Source organism: Vigna umbellata, chromosome 1 (assembly GCF_029865625.1).
Source record: "Vigna umbellata cultivar VRB3 chromosome 1, Vumbellata_1.0, whole genome shotgun sequence".
Lineage (NCBI taxonomy): Eukaryota > Viridiplantae > Streptophyta > Magnoliopsida > Fabales > Fabaceae > Vigna > Vigna umbellata.
Genome location: NC_142165.1, coordinates 2654411 through 2668264, shown reverse-complemented (window position 1 = coordinate 2668264; position 13854 = coordinate 2654411). Strand labels below are relative to the sequence as shown.

Here is a 13854-nt window from a genome sequence, read left to right as displayed (position 1 = left end):
GATTGGGCAAGATTTTCTTCTGATAGAAGGTCTACAATCGAGTATTGTGTCTCCATAGATGGTAAATTGATCCCTTAGAAAAACAAAAAATAAAGTGTTGTTGCAAGATCTAGTGCAAAAGCAGGATATAGAGCTATGGTTTCAATTACATATGAACTTATTTGGCTTAAACAATTGCTTAAAAAGTTACAATTTGAAGATGTTAATCAAATGACACTAATATGTGACAATCAAATTACTATCCATATTAATTATAATCCTGTATTTAATTAGATGATTAGTTTGGAAATGTCAATCAAATGACACTTATGTGATAATCAAACTACTCTTCATATTAGTATTTCATGAAATTACCAAACACATTAAAATTGATTGTCATTTATATAAAGAAATTATTGTCTTGAGACTAAACACATTGAAATTAAATGTCATTTAATTCAAAAAAATATTGTATATAGAGATATCAAGTTCATTAACTCAAGTGATAATTTTTCTAAGTTTTTTTTGTAGAGACTGATAATTTATTATATTTGTGTTAGATAGATTATTAGATATCTTATATTTATCTTTTATCTTTAGTTACTTATATTATTTTCTATTACTGTGTTGTTATTATTTAATTTGTATTTTGAGCTTAATCCATATTTTTTCATTATAAATAAAATATTTGATATGTATTTCTTATCTTAAGAAAAATTAATCTCATTCAACATTTTAATACTTTAATACTTCCATTTAACAATTTTAAATTATTATTTTATTTTAAATTTTGTTTGTATTCATTTTTATCATTTAAATATAACAGTTTATCATTAAAGGGAGTTGTAAAGTGAAAGTAAGAGAAAAACATAGGTATCAAATCATACTTAATTTTTCTGTATCTTGTTATTTCTTTTTCTGTAATCTATCCGAAGTATCTATACGTAAGTTTGATAAATATAGAAACACGAGCATTTTATTATTATTTTTTTATATAGTTTTACCAAAATCCAATTTATTACATCTTTCTGTTCTTCCTATTAAAACAACCCTTCAGAATTGGAATTAATATGGAAATTAGCAAAAGAAAATAGAGAAAGTCATGAGGCGATCAAATGACATTTTATTCAATAAACAATGTCAGAATTTCGGTGTGATATTAAAGAATTGCTTAATAAATTCTCTCATATTTTGTAACAATATTATCCACTTATCTCTTTTGGAAATTCAAGACTTTGACTGATACAGCGAAAGAACCAAAGAAGAGAATGATAAATCCAATAAGCACAAGGGCGGAAAGGCCCACTGCTGAAAATCCGTTGATTTTAGAGTCATATCCAAGAGTAACAGCTAAATACTCTTTCACGCTGCCCTGGAATCCAGGTCCCACTATAATGGTTTCCACATCACCAAGCTGAGACGTTATAATACCACGTAACGTCCATGCAATCGGGCAGATATAATAGAACCAAATCCACCACCCGGGAATACTCTGAGACATTGAAACCAGTGAAGAGACATCAGAATCCAACATATGAACCACAGCTTAATTTTCATGTATTTTAGCTACACACATTGATTTCTCTATTTCTTTCTGGAATAGTACGTGTAGAAGCATGCATGGAATTCAATTGCTATGAAGAACAGAACATGCATACAGAAAACATTTTACTAATTGATGCATTAACAGAATCCTAATAAAAAGTTCTGCAACTGACATTACTCACCGATTTTGGGATGAGAAAACCTGAGAGAAGATTCCACAGGGAGTAAAATGCTGAAGAAATAACAGCTGCTAGATGCTGGGAAGGTGTAAGACCAACGGCCATCATGCCGTAAAAGGTGAAGTAGGTGAACGTTAGGAACATGAACACCAGATAGAGAAAAAACTTTGCTGCAACAAATGAAAGAAATTATCCACTTAATGACAGATCATATTCACATTTATTCATAATTTATCAATCTTGAAGGTAAACAATTAAATTACAAATTTCAGCGCACTAAAATCGATTTTGGTAAGGCAATAAATACCTACAAAGTAAAGCTGAAATATTACCTGCTGTCCTTTCAAAATTGATCATGAAATATGTGATTATACCGAATACTATCGTCTGAACAGCGATGTATGGTACCTCTATTAGCCCCTGTCAATGATATTAAGATTTTAGAACGAGCAATGTGCACTACACATCTAAAGAAGGCTTTAATTTTCAATGTTATATATAAGACTTACCTGGGCTGCAGCATAAGCTATTGGAGAGTACATACCAGCAGCTTTCTCTCTATAGAACACAGTCCTTTCTATTGAAACAATTGGCTGTACAGAAGAAGAGTTATTTACCCCAAGAAACATGCATGCAGAATACATAGCTCCCATAACCACGAACAGCTCTTGAGTTGATTCCCTACAGAATAATAATGGCAAAGCAACTGTTTTATTAGTATAGGTGTAAGAGATTCATGGCATCATATCTTAGAACGTCATTTATGCTTAATTCAATTTTATAAAACGGTTTAAGGCGAGCCACATTCTCGTTCATGTACTCTTTTTAGGTTTTATATTAGGCTAATATGATGCTTAAATCAATCTCCTATTTTTAAATGAATAAATAATAATATCTATGATCTTAAATGTGGGTTAGTTCTTATAAATTCTGTAAACGTAATTTTTAAAATGAAGCCTGTTTCCACAAACGCACACACTCATATATAATATTATAAATAAATTAAATCTAACCATTTATTAAAAAGAAAGAAATTTCTAGATCCGCGATTTAAACACATAAATGTTGACTTTAGGATAATCACTCGACAGTGGGGTCAGTTATGTGTAACTTTGTTTCCATTATTGAATTGAAAGAACCCAAAAAATAATCATTTCGTCAAATCTCAGTCTTCTATCCGCATAATGTTATATTTAAGACAATTCCCTTTGCAACAAATGATAATAAGAGAACGATTTGTTAGGTAATTTAAATGAGAGTAGTTGAAAAAATAAAAAAGGTAGGACTGTTTATTTTTTTAGTAATAATTAAATTATATTTTGGTAGTAGTTTGATAGTTGTGTTTAAGACTAGAAGTTCATTACTTATGAATTGATAGTAGTTGTATTTATTCCATGTTGTTGAGGGATTAAGACTAAGGTTTTAAATATAGTTTATGTACTACTCAAAAGTTTTACACAGTAAGTCATAATATAGACACGGTTTATTAAGGAAGGCTTGTTGTTAATAAATTGGCATAAGAACTAAAGAGTTGGAGTGTCTAAGTGTTTGAGAAAGAGCTAAAAGCCTAAAGATTTATGGAGAGTTAGAAAGTTTGAGTGAAATGACCAACCTTGCAAACATTATGCTCTTGCCTAAGTTATAAAAATACGTAAGCTATTACAATTGGAGAAGGAAGAAGAAGGCTAGCCTCTTGAACAAAACTTCAAGCAAAGACAACTACAAAGGGAGAAGAAGCTCATAACACTGAAGAGAGAGAGAACAAAATTAAATAGGTAAAGGAAATAGTCCTAATGGTAGAATTCGTGGAAAAAAAAAAAAGAAGAAAGAGTAGTCTAGTAGAAAGACAAGTTCAATTTTGAGGAGGTCATTCAAGCAACTCAGGTATTGAGTACTTCAAGTGTGACAAGTATGATCATTATGCCAAGGAGTGCAAATCGATTAAGTGCTTCAGTTTTGGTAAGGTTAGATATTTTGCTAAAGATTGTCGATCTGAAAATGAAAGAGAAAAGAGAACCAGTCTCATTGAAGAAGTTGAAGAAGAAGCGATGTGATGATGGGATGTATCCCTGACAACTTAATGAGATACCTAAATAGCTTAGAATGCTTGGTAAAAAGTGTGAAAATTTTGGATACCCAAAAATGGACATGGAACGCTCGACGAAGCATGTAAATAGCTTGGTTAAGTCAATGGAGCAAGTGGAGAGCTTGGACATGTGTGGAGACGGGATTATTATTCAAAGGTGAGAGGTTACAAGAGACGATTTGCAGCAAAGAATTGAAAAAGAAGTTAGAGGCAATGCAGCGTTATAGACACACTTAGAGAGAAGAAAGAAAGTTTTGCATAAGTGATGCCTAGAACATGAACAAAATGTTTCAAAATTACAAAAACAATTAGAAGCTGAGAAGGATATGAGAGTTGCACTAGAGATGCAAGATGATAAGTGATGATTTTTAATGGATATGGAAAGATCGATGCAATTGAGTACAATAATAGTGGAAATGATTTGATCTCTCAAAAGGAGCTCAACCTATTAATTGGAACCCAATTATTGACAAGTTGACGATATAGACAATAAAAAATCTAACAAAAGATAAGTCAATCAAGGTTAAAAAGAAGTCAGTCAAAGAGAAAAACAAATTGGCCACTGAGATAACAAAGAAATCAATTAGTAACAAATTGGTCACCAAGAATTGAGAGAACAACTCAACCACAATGAAAGCAAAGTCGACTACGAAGAAAGCAAAGAATCTGCCTATTAATAAAAAGAATATACACAGTTTGAAAGGATTTACTGAACGTGAGAAATTGGAATAGAAAAATCAAAATGATAAATAAAAGTAGTATTTAAGTTTACAGGAATATTTTGTTAAATAAAATTAAATGAGGATAGTTGGAAAAATGCAAAAGATATGACTTTTTCTTAATAATAATTATAAAGTTCATTAAATTATATTTTGGTAGTAGTTTGGTAACTCTATTTAAGATTAGAAATTTGTTAATTATGGGCAGTTATATTTATGACATATGGTTGAAGGACCAATACTAAAAACCTATAAATATTTAATGAACTATTCAAAAGTTTTACACAAATTATAATAAAAAGAATGTTTATTAAGAAATACTTCTTACCTTTTTGAGCCAACATCCCAAAATACGGTACCAAATATCAGAGCACTTATTGTGGTGAAGTATAACCTCATCGCATTATACGATGGACTTCTCCAGTATACAAGATTTTGTTTCCATAGGCATCGTAAAAATTGGGAAAACAGATTTAGCGAATACATAGAATCAAATTTCAGTGGTTCAGATCCTGCAGGAGGATGCCCAAATTGCAAGATAGAAGACTCCACCCCCCTGTGAAAAATATTGACTAAACAGTTTAATCATTCATCTGTAAGCAAATATTTCCATTCTATACCACCTCTAGCTTTAGGTTGTATAAAATATCATGTTTTGTTCCCTTTGAAGAAGTCAATTTTATTCGTAGCATCTCTCTCCAATCTAATCTTCTAAAAAAGCAAACAGAAAATGAACCTCAGAAATAGCCGTAAGAAACTATAAAATAGAAGAACCTGTATTGATCCGAATTCTTGTAAGCTTCTGCAAAATCTATATTAAGTTTCTCTTCAGTAGCAGGCGTAGTAACCTCAAGCACCCAGGTGGCCGGATTGTACCCATTCGGAATGGGGGGAATTCCTTTTATTCCCTGCAGACCGGATACGAAAAACAACCACAAACCAAAAATATAAAGAACAAGCGAAGCACATTTACATATTGACATTTGTTTCAACAGAGAAATCTAAAACAAAAGAAGGAAGAATAACAATTAGGCAGAGGCATTCTTGTATCATACATATTTACTCATATTCAGGGATATCTTGGGTAATTAGAAATAAAGATTCCGTATCAGCAGCTGCACCAACAATAATACTAATAATAATAATACAGAACTAGATTCCAACCTCACCTGAAAGTAATCAATCATTATCTGTGACTGAACACCCAGTTTCCCCCCATATATTACTCGTCCGCCACGTTTCATAAGAAGTAACTGGGTAGAGAAAATAATTAAGCTTTAGACTCTGATAGAAGCTAGAGCATCATTAGTTATAAAAACAGATGAAAAAGATTTCAGTAGACTAACATCATCAAATGCTTCAAATATATCAATACTTGGTTGATGTATGGTGCAAACTACAGTTCTACCAGTATCAACAGTATTTCGAACAGCTCGCATAACAATAGCTGCTGCACGTGCATCAAGTCCAGAAGTAGGCTCATCCATAAAAATAATGGAAGGGTTTGCCACAAGCTCCACTGCTATTGTTAATCGCTTTCTCTGCTCAGTTGATAAGCCAGAACTACCTGGCATACCAACCAAAGCATTTCTCAAAGCATCAAGCTCAACTAGTTTCATCACTTGTTCAACAAACTCCTGTAGAATATTTCAGTGAATTAAATGTTTGGAAATAATTCAGAAGGATAAGATATACCTCTTGTCGTGAAACAACTTACAAGTCTTTTAGCAACTCCAACTTCCTTGGGAAGGCGAAGAGCTGAAGAAAACAATAGTGACTCCTCAATTGTTACTTGAGGAGAATGAATATCATTTTGCTCAACATATCCTGATACTCTGGCAAATGTTCGTTGCTCTTTTGGGTAACCCGAAATTTTAATCTCCCCTTCTATGTAGCCTCCAGTTTTCCTACCAGCCAGTACGTCCATCAAAGTGGTCTTTCCAGCCCCACTTGAGCCCACTAACGCTGTAAGTACACCGGGTGAGAAAACACCGCTCACGTTTGTCAACAGCTGCAACCGCGTTTCAGGTATTCCTTGCTTGCTTATCTCCTGTAAAAAAACAAAACTTCTTTTACAACTCATTAAGTATCATGAGATCACTCCTATATTTTCTGGTGATCAAATTACAAATTGCCAATTCACAAATCCCCCACCTTTGGCATATCAACAAAATAATTCACATTATGGAATGTCATTGTCAGTGGTTGAAATGGAAGAATCATTCCTTTCTTATTACTGTCCTCTCTCGCAGATTTGGCGCGGGGACTCGTTTCATAGACATGATTACTGCCTGAAAAACCCATGTAATGAATAGAGACATTTTTGGGTAATAATACTATATTGTCAATCTTTGACTCTCTGGACATGCAAAGTTTGGCGGGTGGTTACCGTCTCTTGAAGATTTCTTTTCCGAGTCATCGTCACTTGGAATAACTGTTCGTGCTTTTTGTGGGGCTTCATTAAAGAGTAATAGGACAAAGAAGAAGGGAATTAAATTAAAGGAAAAAGTTATTTTAACAACTTTTTTTTGACAACTTTTTGACAACGCATACGTGGTGACTTATGATTGATCCGTTTTAAATATTATTTTGAAAATAAATTCAAGCAAACCAATAAAATGGTGACAAGTGTTCTGTTGTCAAAAAATTGTTAAAAAAAGTTGTTAAAATATCATGATCCTAAATTAAAATAACATAGAATATTTATAACTAAATAAACTCCCGGCCCAAAGGGAATAGAAATCAAATTTCAAGAGAGAAAACATGCTTTTAAGTGGAAAACTAGTGGGAAATATTATTGAAAACTTACGATTCAGAAAGGTCAAGGCCACAGTGACCATGTTGTTGAAAAAAAGCGAATAGACAAGTACAACTGAAATACCAATCCAGTACCAGTAGTCAGCAGTTGGTAGGCTCTGTGAGACTAGGACATTGTAACCAACTGTGCTCCCCCCATTCTCGGATTTCTGCAGATAGTTTACACAGTAAACCATAAATATATGCTATAAACTCTTCTCTATTAAAAATTAGATATGTTCTACTCCTTCAGTTTATGAAGTTAGGCTCAAGTCCACTTCTAATATGGTATCAGAGCCATGGTTAGAGCCTATCCTAGCGAGTCCTAAGTGGGCATTCTATTCTTCTATTCCACCCGCTATCGGGCCGTTATCGGATCATCCAATTTCTACTATCACGCACGAGATGTCTATACCTCGGCGTGAACGGGGTGTGTTGGAAGTCCCACATCGACTAGAGATAAGGCCCATTTATAATATATAAGTGAGGTGCAAACCTCACCTTACAAGCCGGTTTTGTGGGGTTGAATTAGGCTTAAAAACCCATTTTCTAATATATGATTTTGGTGAGTTGAGTAACTGATCACTGATCAAAAGTTTACTATCTTCCACTCATGAATTAAGTCAAGTTTTAATACAAGTCAAGGAAATCCTATTCGTTTACCGTGCTTACAGATGCTCACGAAGCTAATTGTAAGAAGGTTATGCAAATCAATCTTGACAGGTTAACTGCTGATTGGATGACTCGTGAAACTAAATTTTCATTTGTCGGTTGTTGCTGGTTTTTAGGAGTCATATTCTTTGTCTGTTTCCTATAGATATATTTGGGCACTCAAAAACGGTTATATTCCTTTACTTTGGATAAACTCTGCTATTGGAAAATCAATAAAAATAACTCTATATTCAGTTTTAATATCCAAAATTAACTCTTGGAGTAGGGCCAACACATGAATTCATAAAGTAAAACCAAATGCAATACCTTCATCCATCTTGTAGCAGTAAATTCATTAACTGTGATAGCACGTTGTCCATAGGTAAGGGGGGACAACCAGTAGCCCCAAATCCACCACGGTTTAATCATTGCTGAAGGAATAACAGCAAAATCACTCCTAATATAACAATATCGTTAAATTTTTCTTTAATATACAGTTTATGGTGTTGCCTACCTTTAGGTATAATAAATCCTCCTAGTAAGAATACAATAAGTAGTGAAGCTGATCCATATGTGTTGGCAAGAACCATATCACGTGCAACAGCTGCCATCATACGGAAGAGACCTAATGCCATTTGATGCATTAAAAAAAGTAAAAGCATGTAGCGAAAAAACCTGAAATATTTAACAAAATTCAGTGATTACAAACAAGGGTTAAAAAGAAAGAAAATATGCAACTTAAAAAATGGTATAAAATTAAGATACCTTCCTGCTGATGGAGCAAATCCAACACTGTAATATACAACAACAGTCCATATAACAGCCTCAACAACGGAATAGGGTACACGTAGAACCCAACTGGTAACAGACCACGCCCATGCAGGATAGAACAAATTATCTCTTTGTTTATAAAATACTGGAAGCCGACTTATCAAGAGTGGTAGCTCAGAAAATCCATTAAACATCATGTGAACCATCCCAAAAAATAGAGCAGAAAGATAAAGGCGTCCATAAACCTCATCTGTGGGATGTAACCTTGTTCGTAGGAATACTGTACATGTGACAAATCCAACAAAAGCAACCTTTGCCAGCAGAAAAATAATTAAACGTAAATACATATGGACCCAAAAAAGAGAAAATTGTGAATACATTAAATAGTTAAGAGAAACTGAAAAAAAAATATTCAGAACTTGCAAATATTATAAAGTTTAATTTCTGTTTGCACTAAGTATAAAAAACTATCAACCAGATAAAATTAGAATTTATATAACTCTTAAATAATTATTATAAAAACCAGCAAAGTAATAAACATATACACCTTGTTTTTGACAGATGATCACAAAAAGGCAATTGCATCAAATATGACTTATATAGTAATTTTTGGGCTTAGTTAATAAGTTATTGAATTATTTAAAATTTTAAATGATTTCTTATGTTTTAAAATATTTTAATCGGGTTAACTTTGCAATCTATTAACTGAATCTTGCTCTGAAGATTTAATTATAAAACCTTTATATATTAAGATAAAATAAAATAAATGATACTAAAAAACTGATAATTCAAGAATTTAATTCATTTTTATCATCCAACCTTTTGAAAAAGATGTAACGCACGTAAAGCATATAATTAAGTCAGTAACTATCATACTTGTCATGAAAAGCATAAAATTGAAGTTACGACGAGGATTGCAGTGTAACTTTGATGAGTCCATATCATAAAACAGATTTATTTAAGAGTTGACGAGTTCATATCATCATAATAACAATCATATTTCCATTATAGAATACTTATGCAGATATGATTATCAGGGATAGGAAGGAAATTTTAAAACAATATCAATATCAAACTTAATTATTTGCAATGACTAGTTGCATTAACTGCATCATGTTATCTGAATAAGACAACACAATGGAAATGCTAAAAAAAAAGACACAAACTCAATATAGTATGTAGAATACCTATATTAAAACAAGAGACCATGGAAACTAATCCGTAAAGTGATATATAATTACAATTACTCAATATTATACTAATAGACGAAAAGCACAACACTTCCAAACTTAAAATATTAATATATATATACACACACACATACACACACTAAACTAGTGGTTAGCTTAAAAGAAGAAAGTATATGATACTTGGGTTTAGATTCTAAGCATACCTTGTGTGATTTTCAATTATTTAACTGGACCAAAATGATAGAAATTTTACTATGATTGAATTTTCAACGGTACCTGGCAGGTCCTAAAGATATAAAGAAAGCTATGCCTTCTTATCAAGAGGAGTTCTCGAGAAAAACAAGCTTTGGCAAGATCCCATCTTGGCACGGCATATTTAGTTCTAGCCAAAGCTGAAGGATGACCTTTTGATGTATCAAGTGGATGACTTTGCAAGGATTCCATATACTTTCCAAATTTCGAATTTTTAAAGGCTTGTGCAATTTCAGCAACTGAGACGAACACATATGGTTTTGAAGGGTCTGCCCAGTATTGTGCTTGATCCTTTTTAGATGTCACCTGACAAAAGAAAAGAAAGTATTCGAGCAACATTTGATTCCATTTAATTGATCATGAAAATATGTCAAGAAGATATACCTCCTGTAGAAAGTCAGCAATCCCCTTACGAGGTGGAAGTTGAAAACCTAATGACTGAAAAAAGTCGAGCACGTCTTCTCGAGGACCTTGATATACCACGTACCCTTCTGACAGAAGCACCAGATCATCAAATAGCTCAAATGTCTCAGGAGCTGGCTGAAGGAGAGCCATGAGTACTGTAGCGTCCATTTGATGAACAAAGTTCTTTATGCATTTTACTATCTGGAACGTAGTGGAGCTATCAAGACCAGTTGATATCTCATCCATAAATAGTGTTTTTCTTGGACCAACAATCATCTCTCCTAAAAGATGCAATACAAAAAGTCACGATTGCTGCAAAATGCACGGACATAAAACGCAGTTAAAGCATTCAAAAATTTGTCCTTTTGGACTATCTACAAACTCCTTATGTATCCAAGGAGCAACTTACTAACTAGTAAGTACAAACGCAATTAACAAAATATTTGCGTTTAAGCAACAATGCAGTAGGCTTCTCATGAAAAAGTAGAAAGTGTAGGTCTCATTATCCTTCTTTCTGTTGTCGAAAGAGAGTTTTAACATAAATTTCTATTTTTTTATGGGTACCATTACCCTAATTAAGATTTAAACATAATGTAATAATTGTACTAGATTATATCGATAATCACGCTTGATATTTTCGTGTGACGTGTATTGAAAAGTAAAAAAAAAAGAAATAATAAAAAAACTCTGATAAATTAAAAACAAATGGCTTTATAATATATAAATAGGAAATGTCTTCTTTAACAACTCTTTTTTAACAATTTTTTTGACAACACAGACGTGATGGTTTATGATGGGTTGGTTTCAAATATTTTTCTGAAAACAAATTCAAAGAAACCAATAAAGTAATGACATGTAACCCAATTGTTAAAAAATTGTTAAAATTTGTTGTTAAAATATCAGATCCATATAAATAAGACTCGTGAAACCAAGATTCCGGAGAGAGAGAAAGAGGGGATAAACCTGTTGTAACTCTTTTCTTTTGGCCCCCAGAAACCCCTCGCATCATATCGTTGCCAACTATTGTCTCCGAACATATATCGAGACCAAGCACTTTCAAAATGTAATCCGTATTCACGCTGTGTTTCTTACCTCCGACAGATGATGCCTGTGAAGTTAATCAAATTTCCCATCAGACATCTGCATAGCCCACAGTAGAGGCACGGGGCATGATTTTCATACTAGAAATTTAGGATGATAACCTTCATAAACGCGTCAACTTCTGCACTAGGTCTTATGTTCCTTTCCTTCTCTAGGCGGCCAAGTTCGGTTGTATATGCTGCGAGAATTAAGCACATTTGTTGTACAAATTCAATTGTCCGAGATATAGAAACACTTCAATAATTAAATTAATGTTTACCTGCAAAACCTTCTTCTGCACCTTGACATCTAGCACCAAAATCCAAACATTCTCTTACCGTCAGTTCCGCAACGTGATCATCTGTTTGGCTAATGTATGCAGAAGTCCGTCGAACATAAAAATCGTCCACCTCGCAGCCATTGTATGTTATACTACCCGTTGTCTGTACAAACACAACAGCAACAATAACGTATTTTAAGATATAGTCAATTTTTTAAAAAGTGATAGCTTTGTTTGCCACCTTTAAAAAAATATAGCTAATCGAAAAAATATAGCTAATCGACAAAATTAAATCAATTTTTTTAAGAGAAGTTAGATACATTGATTAATAAAATTTATTATTATTATTATTATTATTATTTTCATTATCTACAATTTGTTAAAATATAAAATTTTAAAGTTTTTTTTTATTTGACGAGGTCTTACAATTTTAATTTTAATCAATTTGGTAACTAAAAAAAGGGATATATTAAAAGATCCTATTTAAATATACTTTTTACTACAAAAGAATATATGAGAAGAAAAATAGAAGAATCACCTTGAGGTTGTTATCAAGCTTGCCCGCGAGAGCCAGAAGTAAGCTGGTTTTACCTGCTCCCGGAGGTCCTAATAGCAGAGTCATCCTGCAATACAGCCAAAAAGTAGTATAACAGTTACATCAGCGCGCACAGGAAACCTCTGAACCTTTTAAATAAAGAAGCATACATCCGTGATACGACTACCATCACGTTGCGTACTAAATCCAAATTAACTCACATTTTACGGATTCCATGATGTCTAAAAGAAAAGTTTAATAACTTTATTCACACATTGGTTGAGTAAAACAGCATGAACAACCGCGGTCGGGAACGCGCGTAGAAAGAAGGAACTAAGAAGCACTGTTACCTTCCTGGCTTGATAACGCCACTGATATTGTTCAGTATGGTAAGGGCATGCCGTTTAGGTTTGCATAACCTCATCTTAGTTAGGATTCCCTGCGCGCAACCCCATGCAAAAAGTTGTTAGGATACGCATAGCTTTATGAAAATAAAGTAGTGAGATAAAGACCAAACTAACCTCGAAGCAATCACGAGTATAGTTAACCAGTGTTGGTAGAGCTCTAGAACCAATTTGAACATTGGCAGAGACGTTCAGGTTCCTGAATCTCACCTCGATCTTCGGCACCTCCAACCCAACCCTTCCGCAATCAAAAAACAGGAACAATAGCAATATCGAATCATAGATCAGTAATTTTGAAGAATCGCTAACACGGAAAACAGAAAAAAAGAAGAAGAAAAGAACAAGTATTAGAAAGTGAAACCTGTCGAAGCGTTCTTTTATGGCGCAGAGAAGGCGGTAGTTGTCTTGGTCGGTGGTGGCCAGAGCTTTCTTAACGACGAGTTCCCGGCGAGAGCGGCTCAGCTTTCGGACGTCAACTAAGTCTTGCGTAGGAGGTTGAGCACGGGAAGAAGATGCGCGGAGGAGGGCGTAGTTGATGCGCTTCTGCGACGGCAACCTGGAGAGCGCCGCCCACTGCAGCTCCTCTTCATCCTCGGCCACGGTCTCGGAGTTGGAGGCCATAGCGAAGCTCTCGCTATGGAGTGATCCTAATTCGAAGTATTCGCTTCCATCGGAAGCCGCCATTTCTGTAACGGTTTCGTGTTTGGAACGGAGACGAAGGAAATTGAGAAAGTGAAGAGGATTGTACAAGAAGAAGAAGGACTCTGTGAGATGTTTGATTTAGAGGAAATGAAGAATAAGTATGTACTTAGAAGAAGTGTGGTGACTTGAGAGTTTGTTACGCTCTCTAAAATACCGTTGTTGTTTAACGTGAATGTGTTTTGACAGTTTAGAGTGCTTGTTGTCCTATTCTTCCGAATCTTCTAATGATTGTTATTTGTTGGTACTATGCGAACCATCAATGACCCATCCACAAGCTATC

At 33.8% G+C, this 13854-nt stretch overlaps 1 protein-coding gene across 2 annotated transcripts; it reads right to left on the bottom strand.

Annotated features, from left to right (window-relative positions):
- Positions 1 to 1082: 1082 nt before the first annotated feature.
- On the bottom strand, positions 1083 to 13854 carry LOC124847210 (ABC transporter G family member 31-like). Of its 2 annotated transcripts, XM_047324651.2 has the most exons (24): positions 13234 to 13854; positions 12990 to 13110; positions 12819 to 12907; positions 12472 to 12556; positions 11934 to 12096; positions 11776 to 11852; positions 11537 to 11681; positions 10553 to 10854; positions 10193 to 10474; positions 8721 to 9037; positions 8470 to 8630; positions 8283 to 8386; positions 7318 to 7474; positions 6898 to 6963; positions 6663 to 6799; positions 6226 to 6558; positions 5855 to 6145; positions 5678 to 5761; positions 5283 to 5416; positions 4837 to 5064; positions 2213 to 2384; positions 2036 to 2123; positions 1707 to 1873; positions 1083 to 1471 (listed from the first exon to the last, which is right to left on the bottom strand). In XM_047324651.2, the coding sequence occupies exons 1-24, from the start codon at positions 13554 to 13556 to the stop codon at positions 1190 to 1192; spliced, it is 4308 nt and encodes a 1435-aa protein (XP_047180607.1). In that variant the 5' UTR covers positions 13557 to 13854; the 3' UTR covers positions 1083 to 1189. The 2 variants fall into 2 exon arrangements, with proteins under 2 accessions (XP_047180607.1, XP_087947745.1); XM_088091619.1 differs by having other exon boundaries at positions 12990 to 13854.

What these genes read in the sequence shown, in the direction of transcription:
- LOC124847210 (XM_088091619.1), bottom strand. Translation starts at nt 13,556, where the DNA reads ATGGCGGCTTCCGATGGAAGCGAATACTTCGAATTAGGATCACTCCAT. An exon ending in AGCTTGATAACAACCTCAAG is followed by an intron (nt 12,097 to 12,471) that starts GTGATTCTTCTA and finishes GTGTTTGTACAG; the next exon opens with ACAACGGGTAGTATAACATA. An exon ending in AAAGAAATCTTCAAGAGACG is followed by an intron (nt 6,800 to 6,897) that starts GTAACCACCCGC and finishes TGGGTTTTTCAG; the next exon opens with GCAGTAATCATGTCTATGAA.